The following is a 15,445-nucleotide window of genomic DNA, read 5'->3' on the forward strand; positions in this document are numbered from 1 at the left end:
TACAAAAAGCCATCTGAGCACTTACCAGCTGGATTAACAATAAACTACTTACAAATGCCTTGAACACAAAGGCCATGCTGTTTGGTACCAGGCATACACTCTTCTAATTCCCAGGCACTTGGCAAATTACAGGCCTTAACAAAGAGCCTACTGAAACAACTATTTCATTTAAATACCTAGGCACCTGGACAGATCAGTCCCTGAATTTCCATCTCTACACATACAAGACCAGAAACAGCATTAACTATTTACTTTTCTGGCCTAATTTTTTTCATCTGCAGCAACTGCAGTTATAGGTAAACTAATTCTGTTTTCTCAACTTGAATATGGTTGCCCCCTAATAAAAACAACTTCAAATAAGAATACTAAAGTACCACAAGTAATTTCTAACTAAATATATTAACAACTCTCCCTCTACAACACAATCACTGACAGAAAGTCATTAAAGTAAAATGACTTTCTAATAAACAAGGGACTGACCTGCTAGGCTGTCAGTTACTGAAACTTTTACAATTAGAAACCTTCACCTCACCCCAGCCCCAGCAGCCAGATTTAACAATGGGGCTCTCGTTGTACAATCTACCCTAATTCCTCCCCATTTCCTGTGTCTGCCTATTCCACATGAGGACTACTTCCCTCTATGGACCATTCCTCCCTTCATGGAGTGCCTAGACAAATGCTCTCCCTCAATGAGTTGGGCATGTCCATACCTCCCTGCCTGTACCTTAGACAACAGAGTCACTAATCAAACCTGGATTGCCTGAGCCATAGTTAGGGCTACCTCTATGCCATGGAGCTAGTTATCCCAACACACTTCTTGACGTCAAGGTAAGGTGACTAGTAGAAGGGTGACTAGTATCCCTATTTCTCTCAGAATGTGTCACAGATTGTAATGATCTCACATTTAAAGAACTTAGAATAGTCAGTAAAGCAAAAGTAATGCTCTTCTAGTTCTCCATTGCTTTCTCCATTATTCAGAAGATGCTAGCAGTTTGAACTCTGGTGCATCTACATATATGAATCCCTTATCATTCATGGACCTGCATAAATACTGAAGCACTTTACACTGACTTATGTATATCAAAATTCAATAATAAACAAAACTAGGCCAATCCCAAAGAGAAAACTTGTGACCGATAAACAGAATTTTGTCTGGTGGGAAAAATAATGTTTTGTTATTTATATGCATAGATACATATATTTATATCTACATATCTAGCTATATATATATATATATATATATATATATATATATATATATATATATATATATATATTTACACTGTACCTTGTTTAATTTATTCAGGAAGACTTCATAATAGCATTACGCATGGGTAAATTCATCCAGATTGTTTTGTAGTGCAATATGAGTCAGTGTTTAGACTATAATTGTATAATTTTGCTTCCGCTTAAAGCTTCAATTTTAAGCATTACATAGTACATATTTTCAGACATTCTGGTCATTCATGTTATTGTAAGTCAAGACCTGGACACCTCTATTTTTTTTCCTACAGCAAATCGATTCAGCTGTTTTTTTCTCTATCTTCATAAAATAGTTCTGTTATACCACAAATTATCTTAGCACTCCCCACATTTTCCAGACTAATTTTTTAAATGTTGGTGCCCTAAATTGCACATTAAGCATATTTTTCATCAGGATAATATGAAATAGCATCACAATCCTTCTTTCTCTAGAAGAAATTTGCCCACATATACAATTAAAAGACCTGCTTATCTAGAAATAAAATAAAATTAAATCTTTCTCAGACAACTCCACGACAGAGGGATGCAGCCCTAACTATGGTTCAGATGGTCCGAACTCAGTAAGCCCTTTCTGGGCACAGGAAAAGCTGGCCAGAGAGAAGTAGGACACAACAGCTGATTCAGCAGATGCTAGGGTTTGTTTCTCACTTGGCAGGAGTTGGTATGCAGAATGCTAAAGAGTGATAACTCTGGGTTAAGTTACAGGTGTATGCATCATGCAAGCAGCTGGACATGGGGGCTAGAACAAGCCAAAGAAAGCACTGCTTGCTATCTCTGCATAGCAAATTTATAGAAAGACACTCATGTATTCATATAGGGGCTAAATGTAATAAGCATTAAAGAGTGCCCAGTGGCCAACAGGAAGTGTAGGTGGGGCATAACTGAAAAAAAAACTGAGCTAGGTATGAATGGTGGTGCACCAGAGATAAAATATTTCTCCTATAGACTGGATTTACGATAAGACTACAGAAAGTAGAATTTAAGATTTTCAGTAATCCAGCAAGACAATATATGCTTGGTGTCCCTTATATACATTGCTTATATTCAGTCTTAAAACTGGATCACGTGGTTTGGCATGATCTGATGGGTTTAAATGTAAATGGGTAAATAGATGCTGATTTCAGTTATAATAAACCGATGTCTTTTTGAAATATTCTAGTGTTCTTAGAATGTTGCAAATAATTTCCCATCTCCAAGGTTAGGCAAACACAAGCTCCCACTTTCCACTTGTAAATTCAACCAAATGGGGTACACCTCAAGACTACCACAGACTACATTTTGGTTTAGAAATCTGTTAATAAGTCTATGTGATGGCTTCATTAGAACAACCACTATCCTTTTATTTATCCTCAGATGTAACTCATCTCATTTGTCTTTTTCTCACTTAGGCCCCCCCATATTCTTTTCTATATTACTTTTGTGTCTCAACGTATCTGCCTCCCAGACTTTTTCATTGCATTTTACTGTGGCAGCCTGCAAAGCTGCATTATATTCAGCTTTTCTAAGGGGAGACTGTATTTCACATGTTTAGGGTAGGGAGTGAAATACATGTCGAGAACATTTCTACTCTGAGTTTTGTATTACATTAGAAGTAAAAAATTATATATACTTCACCATAAAAGTTACCTCTTTCGGTTTCTGTATAGCACACCTCTCAAATCTACCTTATTATGAGAAACATTGGTCATTTTAAGTTTCAATAAGGCCACGTTCACTGTTCCACATTGAAAGGGTCTGTAACACATTCAGTGTTAAGAATGCTTTTTTCCATGGTAAATATAGCGGAATCAGATGAATCTGTCAAAAAACTTTTTATAGGTATAAAGGAACAGAACTTAACCATCTTCTGAGTTACTTAATTGAAGTTGTTACTAAGTGCTCCATGTTTTTGCCCATTTGCCCAGATTAGATAGTGTTCCACATTCTGGAGATGGTTGGTTGAGAGCTATAGTTTCATAGATTAGTTTCATAGATTAGTACTTAGCTAACTGCCCTTGCAAGCCATTTTAAGCCTAGCCAATTATCCCTTGTGAGACTCAAACCCTGCACCTTGTGTTTGTAAGGCAAACACCTTAACCATTAGGCCCACCCTCCTTATGTTGGCTATACACTACCACAAACAATCCATATACAAGGGCAAACAATCCATACACAAGAAAAGGGCAAAATGTTTCAGTCCACTTCACTGATGAATTCTAAGTCCTTAAGGATGGAATGGCAGTCTTAAATGCAGAATGTACCCAAGTATAATGCCTGAGAGTAATTCCCTGACCTGATTTTTTTCTAACTGTAAGAGGTATTTAAGGTGTTGCCTGCTGCATATAAGCAACAAATGTAGGATTTCACATGCAGATCTGTAGGCAGTTTGCTGAGCTCTACTACATTTAATTTCTGTAAGGGGTGTGTATATGACTTATGTAAAGGGAAAGGAATCCAATACATGTCCAAAATGTAGTTGTACTACATTTGCATTATATTATACAAGTTAATTGTTTGTAAACTGTGAGAAAAGCTGGAAACCTTTTTGCACATGCTTAAGATAACATGAAATAGCAGTTTAATCTGCAAAAAGAGACTACTGTGTGTTTGCCCCTTTTTTCAATTTAACAGCAGAAGCCCTAATGCTGAGACAGTTACTTCTACTAGTAATCACTACAAAAATTATACTTGTGCAGACTTATCCATTAAACTAAATATAGTACATTTCCCTTCTATTCATATATTTGCGCCTACTAGTTGGACACTAGCAACAGTAAGTACTCCTATCCTTTTTCTCCAGCTAACTTTTAAATTCTCCATTTAGTACCACTATCTTATAGTGCCCTACAAAGTAAGCACAAAGAGATAAAACAAAATGCATACAAGGTTATGTTAAAAAAAATCACAATTTACTACCGTATGAGGAAAAAACTAGGTTATGAACTATGAGTAGTCATTTCACTGATTTTTACTTTAGATCAAGTTTGGACACACTACATGAGGTCAGCTTTAAAAACTTGGTAGACAATAGTTATTTCAGACAGTGAAAGAAATGCCCCATGCTGACAGAAAATATGCTACTTACTAACAAGACCTTAAATATTTGTGATTTAAGTATATCCCAAATATTGTGGCTAATATCTCTGCAGCAGGCCCTCTCTGTGAGCATATGCACAAACTTACCCCTGTAGACACAGGAGTTCTGAAGAAAATATCCCAAAGCCATATCTGTACCTTATGAAAACATAACCCCATCATTAGTGACCATAACCAATACACATACAGTGGATATAAAAAGTGTACACACCCCTGATAAGATGCCAGGTTTTTGTGATATAAAAATGAGACCACAATAAATCATTTCAAAACTTTTCCCACCTTTAATGTGACCTATAATCTGTACAATTCAATTGAAAAACCAACAAATCTGTTAAGGGGAAAAATATAAAAAATATACAATAAGCTGGCTCCATAAGTGTACACACCCTTAAACTAATACTTTGTTGAAGCACCTTTTGATTTAATTACAGCATTCGGTCCTCTTGGGTAGGAGCCTATCAGCATGAAACATCTTGACTTGGCAATATTTGCCCACCTTTCCTTGCAAAAGTGCTCCAAATCCTTCAGGTTGAGAGGGCATCTCTTGTGCGCAGCCCTCTTCAGGTCACCCCACAGATTTTCTATTGGATTTGGGTCTGGGCTCTGGCTGGGCCATTCCAAAACTTTAATTTTCTTCTGGTGAAGCCATTCTTTTGTTGATTTGGATGTATGCTTTGGGTCATTGTCATGTTGAAAGGTGAAATTTCTCTTCATTTTCAGCTTTCTATCAGATGCCTGAAGGTTGTGGGCCAAAAGTGACTGGTATTTTGAATGTTCATAATTCCCTCCACCTTGACTAAAGCCCCAGTTCCAACTGAAGAAAAGCAACCACAAAGCATGATACTGCCACCATCATGCTTCACCGTGGGGATGGTGTTTTTTTGTGGTGATGTGAAGTGTTTTTGCACCAATCGTACCTTTTGGAATTGAGGCCAAAAAGTTCAAATTTGTCTCATCAGACCATAACACATTTTCCCACATGCTTTTGGGAGACTTGATTATTGTTTTACAAATTTTAGCCACACCTGGGTGTTTTCTGTGTAAGAAAAGGCTTCCATCTTGCAACCCTACCCCATAGACCAGACATATGGAGAATACGGGAGATTGTTGGCACATGTAGTACACAGCCAGTACTTGCCAGAGATTCCTGCAGCTCCTTCAGTGCTGCTGTAGATCTCTTGGCAGCCTCCCTGACCAGTTTTTCTCTCATCTTTTCATCAATTTTTGAGGGATGTCCAGTTCTTTGCAACGTCACTGCTGTCCCATATTTTCTCCACTTTTTGATGGCTGTTTTCACGGTGTTCCATGGTATACCTGATGCTGTGGAAATTTTTTTGTGCCCTTCTCCTGACTGATACCTTTGAACAATGAGATCCCTTTGATGCTTTGTAAGCTTTCTGTGAACCATGGCTTTTGCTATAGCAGGCAACTGAGTAAATGTCAGGAAAATCCTACTAGGACAGCTGAACTTTATTTGGAGTTAATCAGAGTCTCTTTAATTGATGGCAGGTGTGTACCCAAGAAGACTGAAGGTTGTAATTAAATCAAAGAGTGCTTCACCAAAGTATTAGTTTAAGGGTGTGCACACTTATGCAACCAGCTTATTGTACATTTTTTATTTTTTTATATTTTTCCCCCAACAGATTTGTTTTTCAATTGAATTGTACAGGTTATATGTCATATTAAAGGTGGGAAAAGTTTTGAAATGGTTTACTGTGGTCTCATATTTTATATATCACAAAAACCTTACATTTTAAAAGGGGTGTGTACTTTTTATATCCACTGTATGCAGTCACTGCAATATGCAATGGGGATAGTCCATAATACAAAATACCTGGGTTAAACATAAACCATCCTAGACACAAAAGCCCATAAGACAAAGTGTGCAACCTTGCAACTTCACAAAAAGATATAAGAGTTACATGGGCAAAAGACTGCTAAATAACCACAGCAACATATTCAATAAAAACAAGTTTGGCGCTGTATCATACTCTGTTATATATAAAGTACATAATGTAAACTCTTTAATATAAAACAATGCTTTCTCAATAGTTTCAAACAGTTATAATTAGTATCTAAAAATATGGTAATTCAGACATGTGACAAACCACTTAAAGGGAATAATGCATAAATAAGCAAAAACAAAGATACAAAAAAGTAAAAATGAATGCTAACTTAAAAACGTGTTACATAAACATCCATGCTTTAATGACAGCTATGAAAGAAAAGGTTTCAGCAACTATATGTCATTTATTCCTGGTACTTTGTCTGCAATTAGGCACATAATCCCATTCATATTCACTCATTTTTGTATGAATCCATATGTTAGCATCCACTTTTATACATTAGCATATACTCTAGTTTATTCAGAAATCATTTTATTACATTTATATACTTGCTTCAATTTTTATTTATGCACATTATCACTTTAAATGGTTTGTCATACATTTGCATATTTATTATCACTTGTCATTGTGTGCATCCATGGTTACCTAGTCACCTTGTTCAGTAATTTCAGCAGAATATCAACAGAAATCAACCTTTGAAGCAAAACAAAACTTTTATAACGCAAAATGTCAGCATAGGAGAATGGCAATAAACAGTTTCATGTCATATCAACAATTCAAGACCAGCTGGTACACCAAACTCAATGCATTACAGATTGTTACTCAAATGCCCATCAATATATTACATATTTACACCATATGTAAATAAAAGCTGTACACACATTTTATGATCACATCTTACCCCCCCCCCCGCCACAACAAGCAAAGAAAGAACTCTTTCTAAAACTATGGAATACAGTTAAGCTTTGTTTGATTCACATTGTAAGACTTCTGAATGCTATTAAACTGTACAAATGCACTTTAAAACTTTTCACACATTTTGAGAGGTAACTGCGTTTGAATAGCAGCACTTGAGGTAGCTAAGCAGTTGTCAGTAGCAATTCGATTCTGTTTGCATGCAAGAAAAGAAATCAGTCACGTAACTACCCTTTGAATTTGATTGTGTTCATGATTGCGGAGTGGGAATTTGAGCTTGTGGTCAATTTAAGTAATTTTCACTGGACTAAAACTTGTAGAGAAAAAGGGGTTAGATAAATGATTAAAGAAAATTGAATTTTATCCAGTGTCTCTCTTTGGAACAATATAAGCAGGATCAATAAAAGTCACATTTGGATCAATAGCACTCAGACTTACAGCAGACTGTGTACCTTTAAAGCACATTATGTATTTCAGACTTCCACCTTGGTCTCAGATAGTGGTTGGGGGTAAAGCCTTCAAAGAAACTAAGACCTCATTATTCTTGGCTTGAACACCTGCTAACTATGGCTTTCTGATACATGACCTTCATTTTGAGACTCTTCAGAAATGAGATGGATATGTTTTTAGTTACGTCCCACAATGGCATTATCATTGGCTTGCACTATGTAGAAATGTCTTTTCATCATTTTTTGTATTGCAATACTAGCTGTCTTCCATCTTGTCTCCTCCTCAGGTTTAAGGCATACTGGTTGAAGGACAGGTAGAGTTTAGGTGGATTATAATATTGTCTGCCATAAAAATGCTTATGAGTGCTATGCTCTTTGGTCATTCCTCATGTCAGGTTCAAATGAAGTAGTTTTAAGATCAAGCCTGTCTTCCCGCCTAAGTATGTTAGTCTTAATTTTGCTTCCAAGCATGAGCTGTGCGTGGCTTATTCCTGTGGCAATGTGTGGAGCTGCACAGTAAGACACGAGAGATCAAGAGCAGGTTGTTGAAGAATATTTGTAGCAGTCTGAACTGCACTCTCAGCAGCTCTACTGAACCATGGCTAATGAGGATTTGATATAGTATACACAAAGCCATATCCCTCATCATGTTACCAGAAATCATAGATAAGAATCCATAGCATTATCTGTAATTGGTTTGGTCAAGTTATCATTCCTGCTAAACATGGTCTTAAAGCTTGCAATGATTTGTTACCTAGTCATGGTTAGTACATAAAATATCCCCTTGTCTCAAAACCAATAGTAAACTACTATGATGTAGTTCTTTCCTTCAAACTCACACATCAGCAACTATTTATGTGACGGACCTTGTGGAGAAAGTAGTTGGAAGTAATGGTCTCTATATGATACAAACTGGTATTTTGATACATGTTTTTCAGTGCTCATGTTGATACTGGGCTGCTATACATACATCTTGGCTCTTTCATGTCAATTTGTTGGTCTATATTACCAAATCAAAAAACCATTTACGTGAATACCTAAACGGTGACACCTATAGCACGAACCGCGAAAATCCCGAACGCACTAAACAGTGAAAAATAAAATAACGAACTGTCATAGTCAGCCAACCCCACCACCCCGCTACATACTACCTACCCAAACAAAATAAATAAACCACATACACTAATAAACCCTACTTCTAATCTAACGTAAAGCACCAAAACCCTACTTCTAACCCTACACTAAACCCCACATACACAACTATGCACTATCCTTAACCCCTCCCTAACCCTAAGGTCCGTAACTACCACAGACTTCCCCTACAGACATACACCCAAAAAAAATAAATAATACACATACATACGGTTAAATAAATCCCTACTTCTAACACTACACTAAATCTTACATACATTACCTATCTATTCACTTACCTTAACCCACATCCTAACCCTAAAGTCCTATCGCACACTTACCTTACGGAGCTATACCGCAGATGGGCCAACTATTACACTTCGACATTTAAATTTCCGGTATTTTGGATGTTTGCTGTTTCCGTCTTTCGTGCAATCCATGTCACTCTTTTTGTATTCGAGATTACGGTCTTTCGATCTGGTAATAGGAACCCCAATTTGTTAGGTAGTGGTATCCTTGGTATATTTTCTTCAACACTTCAGCACTTTGTGAAGATGGTACAAGAGTTCTATTTTTGTACATTAGCAAACCATCATGTTCATAGAAATGTGCACTGATGGTGCATTTTCTACATAACATGCTTTGTCCATGTCCAAAGGTTAAACCATGCATCCCTTACATATTTAATAACTGCTTGTAACTCAATACCATGTTTGGTAACTTGCTTTGATAATGCCCTACACATAGGCAGCAATGCCTTCTTTGGTATCATATTGTGTCTGGTCATTTATTGGCTTACTAGAGAATATGTCAGCTACAGTAAATTGTTTTCCAGGCAAACAGATTGCTTTGACATTCTAATGACTCAGTCTCATTAGCAACTTTTGGCATCTGGGTGGTACTTATACCCAAATCATATGAATTAATCAGTGTAACCAAAGGTTTTAGGTTAGTCTGGAGTTGGAAGTTCTCTAGTCTTAATAGGTTTCTGTAGAACTTTTCACATGCCCACACATTATCGATCTAGTCTAAGTATTTGTGAATATGTTTGCTTAGCATCTTTAAGTATTCTGGATCAAAATGTAAGATTGTAAAACACATTCATCCATCTGGAGTAAAGCGTCATCCAGACCAAAGCTACTAGCATCATCTCTCACAATTGCAAGTTTGTAACCAGAGAGCAGGTGAGCACTAGAACAGACATACAGCACATGTTTCACTTTGCTGAAAGCTTGGGCATGAGCCTATCTCCATAACCAGGGTGAAACTTTCCCTAGTAAATCTGCATGGAATTGAGCACTGCAGACAGATTTCTTAGGAATTTGCTCAAGACATTTATCATGCCTAGGGCTTGAAATAGCTCAGTTACTCAGGTTGGATTATTTAGTTCTGCTATTGCTTTGACATGCATGTGATCAGTTTCCACTAGAACTTATTGTGCGGCTGAAATACCAATACTCAGTCTTTCTAAAACATTTGTCTTTATTCCATTTTAAGCATATTTTAAAGGTTTGGGCACTGCCTCACAATCTAATGTTATGTATTTCTTTATCAGGACCACACTCTAGCTTGTTATGCATAACAATACACACATTGATACAAATTCAACAGCTTGCTCGTCTTCCACTGAAATATTTTTGTTGGTGAGGTTATACCAAATAGCAGAATCTTAAAACAAAATCTTCCAATCTGTGTAATGAATGTTGATGTCTTTTGGCTATCTTTCTCTAGGAGTATCTGCCAAAACTCATTTGAAGCATCTAATATGAAGAATGCTTTGGCATCAACCAGCTTAGGTTCATTGTCCTCTAGGGTAGATAAAGTAAACCTTTCCTAAATGGGTCATTTAACTTTTTCAAGTCAACACACATTCTCTTACGGCCATTTTTTTTAATGACTGGTACCATAGGAACACATCATTCAGTAGGCTGAGTTGTAGTTTATTTAAACTAATAGCTTGTATTAATTTGAGTTCTGCCTTCCTGTTGAAGATTATTGGAAATGCCACTCTTCTGGGTGTGGTACATAGAAGACCTTCCGGCTTTAACTTTATCGGCTCACTGTTAAACAGACCAACTTTACCTAACACATCCTTTTGCTTATTCTAGCAATCTGATCCAAGTCACATGGCACAGTTTTGTTGAACAGATTTGTGTGTGGACTTTCTAGCACATAAATCCGGAATGTGTACACCTGTCCCTTCCCCTCAGACATCAGTGGAAATCTTCCAGTGCACTTGGGTTTGCCTGCATGGGTAAGTATTTCCATTTTTGCTTCATGTAACTGCAGATTCTTCAAGATGCCTCTATTAGTAGCATGTGATACTACTGCAACATTGTCCCTGTAGCAATCCTAAAGCTTACTGGGGTTTCATGAATTGGGAGTTTAACTTGACACTTTGATTTAATTTTTGGCACAGCAATAACTGAGCCCAGGAAAAATTGTTTCTGAACACTTTTCACAATCTTATTCTCACTGAATACTTCTCTCACTACTTTGGTTTTGCAAATGGCTAAATGTCCATTCTTACTGCATTTCTTATACCATCAGCAACATGCAGCACACTGCTTTGACTCAGCAGGAAAATGGTTATACTAAACACAGTTGTCAAGCCTGCATTCACTATTTTTCACTCTGTTCCTCACTTCCATGCTTACATTACCCAGTATCATGCAACAATAAAGTGTAAAGACTTCTTAGCTTTTGCAGATTATTTAAAACTGTGTAGTTCATCTGATGGGGACCTGAAAGCACAACTTGAAGATGTCAAAAACTTTCTCAGATGATATAAGAATGTCATTTGGTCTTGATAAATGTGCAAAAGCAACCTTGAAAGCAGGAAACCTGCAACACAAATAAAATATCAGTCTGGTACAGGAATGTGATATAAAGGAACTCAAGCAGGAGGGAGTATATAAATATTTGGAAATTGATAAGGACTGATAATACAACATGCACAAATGGAAACAAAACTAGGTAAAGAATATTTTAAAAGATTCATATTGATACTGAAAACAGCCCTGGCATATAGGAACAAAGTCCAAGTTACAAACCAATTTGCTCTTCTTGGTCTAAACTACAGTTTTGCAGTGACTGACTAGCCTCACAAGGTAATGGATCAGTTGGACAGGAGGAGGTATAGGCCTCCTCAAAATTGATTACATATATATATATATATATATATATATATATATATATATATATATATATATATACAAATCATAAGACTGCATACATATCTGCTGACCTCAAGACCCAAATGTAGTGAAAGTTTTAAAATACCAGGAGAATAACTCTAAGAGGACTTCCCTCCTTAGTTTAGCAGTAACATATCAGTGTCAAGCAGGAATGGAAATCAAACCAGAAGTAGATAAAAATCAGGTATCAACTGAATGTGCCAAAAAATGAAAAAGAATATAAGGAGGATCAGATGAGAAGGCAAGAAATGAGAAGGCATAAATATAGCTGCAAGTACAGAAAACTCCTGGAACAACCTCACGTTGATCAGGATCTGATGAAGGAATGGTTAAGAAGAGGTGAATTTAAACCAAAAGATGAAAGGTTAATATTAGTGGCCTAGGATAGAGGACTATGTACACTTTGGTTTACACATTACATTGAACATGTCAGAGAAACAGACAAATGTAGGTTTTGTAAAACAGAACTGGAAACAGTTGCAAATCTTTCTGCTGGTTGTTATATACTAATGGCAAGAAGGTATACTGAAATGTATAATAATGTGGCAAGACTGGTGCACTGGGGACTGTGCAAACATTACAATATTGAAGTAGCTGAGAATCACTGAAAACCTGAGCATCAAAGCATTATAGAGAATGATGAAGTTTATACCACATGGGATCATCTATTACCAACAGTTCAAAAAAACAGATGTGAGAAAACCAGATATAATAGTCCATGATGTTGTTCTTCTTTCGGCTTTTCCTGGTTAGGAGTTGCCACAGTGGAACTCCGGTCCACTAACGATTGGCAGTAGATTTTTAAGGTGCCAGCTCAATGTCCAACCTTCAACGAAGGCATGCCCATTCAAGCATGTCTTTCGAAGGCCACTTGACTGCGGGGAGGACATGCAGACTGCACACAGAAGGCGCTCCAGCCAAGAATCGAATAGGAGAACCTCTTGTTATGAAGCGACAACGCTACCGCCGCACCACCGTGGAAGAAAACAAAAGTAGCATTGATCATTGAAACTGTTACACCCAGTGACTACAGTGCCCTGTGTAGAGAGACAGTCATAAAATACCATGATTTGCAGGCAGAAATGAGGGCACTGTGGAAGAAAGATACCCAGACAGTCCCAATAGTGGTAGGAGCAATGGGTTTCGTAAAAAAGAATTTACAGTCTTATTTAGATATGCTACGGATACATGTTACTCCATATGACTTGTAGGAGGAGTCATTACTGGGCACATTACAGATGGGATTGGGAGGGTGGCCTAATGGTTAAGGTGTTTGCCTTACAAACACAAGGTGCAGGGTTTGAGTCTCACAAAGGATAATTTGCTAGGATTAAAATGGCTGGCAAGAGCAGTTAGCTTAGTACTAACCTATGATCCTATGTTGTGAAGAGCACTTTTGGCTAACATCAAAGACTGAAACAATACAAATTTCATGAACTTTAAACAATCTTTGACTTAGGAGTGGCGTCCATTCCTGTCATGGTATTAGAAACCCAAAAGACATGGAGAAATTAGAGAGAGACGCATACCTGCCAAGCCTGAATTCACTCTATTTCACATGCTTACATTAGCCAGCGTCAAGCTTTTTACTGAATTTGCCATTTTCTTTGCATTTAAATTCACATATCATTTACAATAATCATAGTGGCTTGTTTTCTCCTTTCTAGTTCAGCATCTTTAACAATCTGAATAGATTTTTCCAAAATTAAGTTAATTTCTAGCTATAACTATTGAGACATTTCAGTATCAGCCAGTCCACTCACAACTCTTTAATGTTTGGTAAAACCCCAGTTTTCCTGTAGTTTATACAAATGTCTGACCAAAGCTTCAGTGGACTCTTCTTTAGCCTGAGAACATCTGTGAAAGCATGGCCTTTCATGAATCATAGGAAGTTCAAGGCTACTGAGTCTTGTGACCTTTACACCTTGCCCATTCCCACCCTAGACTGCACATCATCTCACAAAAAGGGGTCAATTTATGAATACCCATTCAACTGACCATGCCCCATTTGAAGGAAGATAATGTATCACACTGATTTATCAGCGGGGACAATCTATTCCACAGTTGAGGGAAATGCTGAGTAATGAATCTGTCTCTTCACCTTGTTTTATTTATCTGCTGAAGGAGGGTTAGATCACTTGTTCTGGTATTTGTAGGAATGTCTGATTTGTGAAGGTACAAAAAATCTTGGACTACTGTGCCCCTGATTTTTTGATAGGCAAGACATAAGAGACTGCTAAGGAGCCTGTAAGACAGAGACAAGAGGCCTTTTCTGGTAGCTTAGGAATGTTAAGCTTGTGATCTTCTTTGTTAGGATCCTTTTTCCAACTGATATATCTTATGAGGTGGATTGCAAAGGAGGTCATTGTATTCTACAATTGATCTGATCAGTGTGAGTAGAAAGGGTCAGTATAACCGCTTTAGATCTGGGTTATATTATGTTAGGAATTAGCTTTGCCAAGTAGAATGATTTCCTGACAACTTTTGCTACATGATGATCAAAGAGAATTATTAACCCAGGTTCCCAGGTCTCTGTTTTCATTTTGAGGTGGGGTTTTGTCAGTGATATTTGTTGAGTGATGGTTTGTCTGCCAAATGTTACATATGTCAGACATCATAAGTACAAGTTCCTGCTGGAAGGCTATGTATTAGGATATCTGACAATCACTCCCATTTTGCAGTCATATGCAAACTTGGTTAGTCATAGGTCTTGTTTTTTTAGGCTATAGGTCACAGAAGTAAATACCAAACAAAATGGTTCTAGAACCAATTCCTGCAGGACACAACTGGTCACCTTCATGTTCTGTGATGCTATCCCTCTCATCAGTACTGCATGAGCTCTGTACTGAGCTGGTTTGCGATCCAGCTCACCACATAGGGGTCTATTTGTAACTCATTTGGTTTATTAATTATGCTAGCATAGGGGTGATGTGAAATACCTTAGTCAAATCAAGGAGGGCTGTGTGTACAATGCAACTTAGGCCAAGAGCAAGTGTCACCTTTTTGAAGAAATTCACCTGTTTCATTAGACAACACTTACCTTTTATAAAGCCAGATTGCTGCATATCTACCCTGATAAGATTTTTAATGTCAGTTTTAATCAAGTATGTTAATGTTTCAAATGATCTGACAAATGAGACTCATCAGCCTGATGGGCCTATGGATGCCAGGCTCAAGTTAAACAGGTTCATAGGTAGGTACTAGGCTATTGGCTCTAGGGCCTATATTAGCCTAGCCAAAAAGGTGCCCTGGCCTTCGTCACCGAAGAAAATTATTTTACTGTGTTCCTGTCAAGCAGAGCCACAGAGGTGATCCCCGAGGTGCATTTCCTATTTCCCATCCAATCATCAAGATTTTTCTTGAAGAGTGCTAATGAGGAGCTTTGTTTGATATAGATAGGTAGTTTGTTCCAGAGTATGGGAAGTCTCTGGGACAGGAATCTATCCCTCTAGCATGTTCTGTTTATTGTAGTGACAAGGTTTAGGTCCATAGAGCGTGTAGCTCGGAGGGATTAGGATTTCTTTAAGTGGAGCATGTCCAACAGCTCTGGGTTTGACATAGCTTT

General features: G+C 37.4%; 1 protein-coding gene across 4 annotated transcripts in view; it reads left to right on the plus strand.

Moving 5' to 3' along the window:
* Positions 1-15,445, plus strand: part of PDZD11 (PDZ domain containing 11) — a 723,877-nt gene that overhangs the window by 67,575 nt on the left and 640,857 nt on the right. Inside the window, exon 1 of one of the 4 annotated variants that reach the window (XM_044057431.1) lies at positions 10,919-10,937. The exons of the other annotated variants lie outside the window; for them this stretch is intronic. Within the exon in view, the coding sequence (XP_043913366.1) occupies positions 10,934-10,937 (4 nt within the window). The 5' untranslated portion in view covers positions 10,919-10,933. Of the gene's footprint in view, positions 1-10,918; positions 10,938-15,445 lie in introns of those variants that run through there. 4 annotated transcript variants of the gene reach the window in all.

Source organism: Protopterus annectens, chromosome 15.part0 (genome assembly GCF_019279795.1).
Source record: "Protopterus annectens isolate FY-2018-M chromosome 15.part0, PAN1.0, whole genome shotgun sequence".
NCBI lineage: Eukaryota > Metazoa > Chordata > Ceratodontiformes > Protopteridae > Protopterus > Protopterus annectens.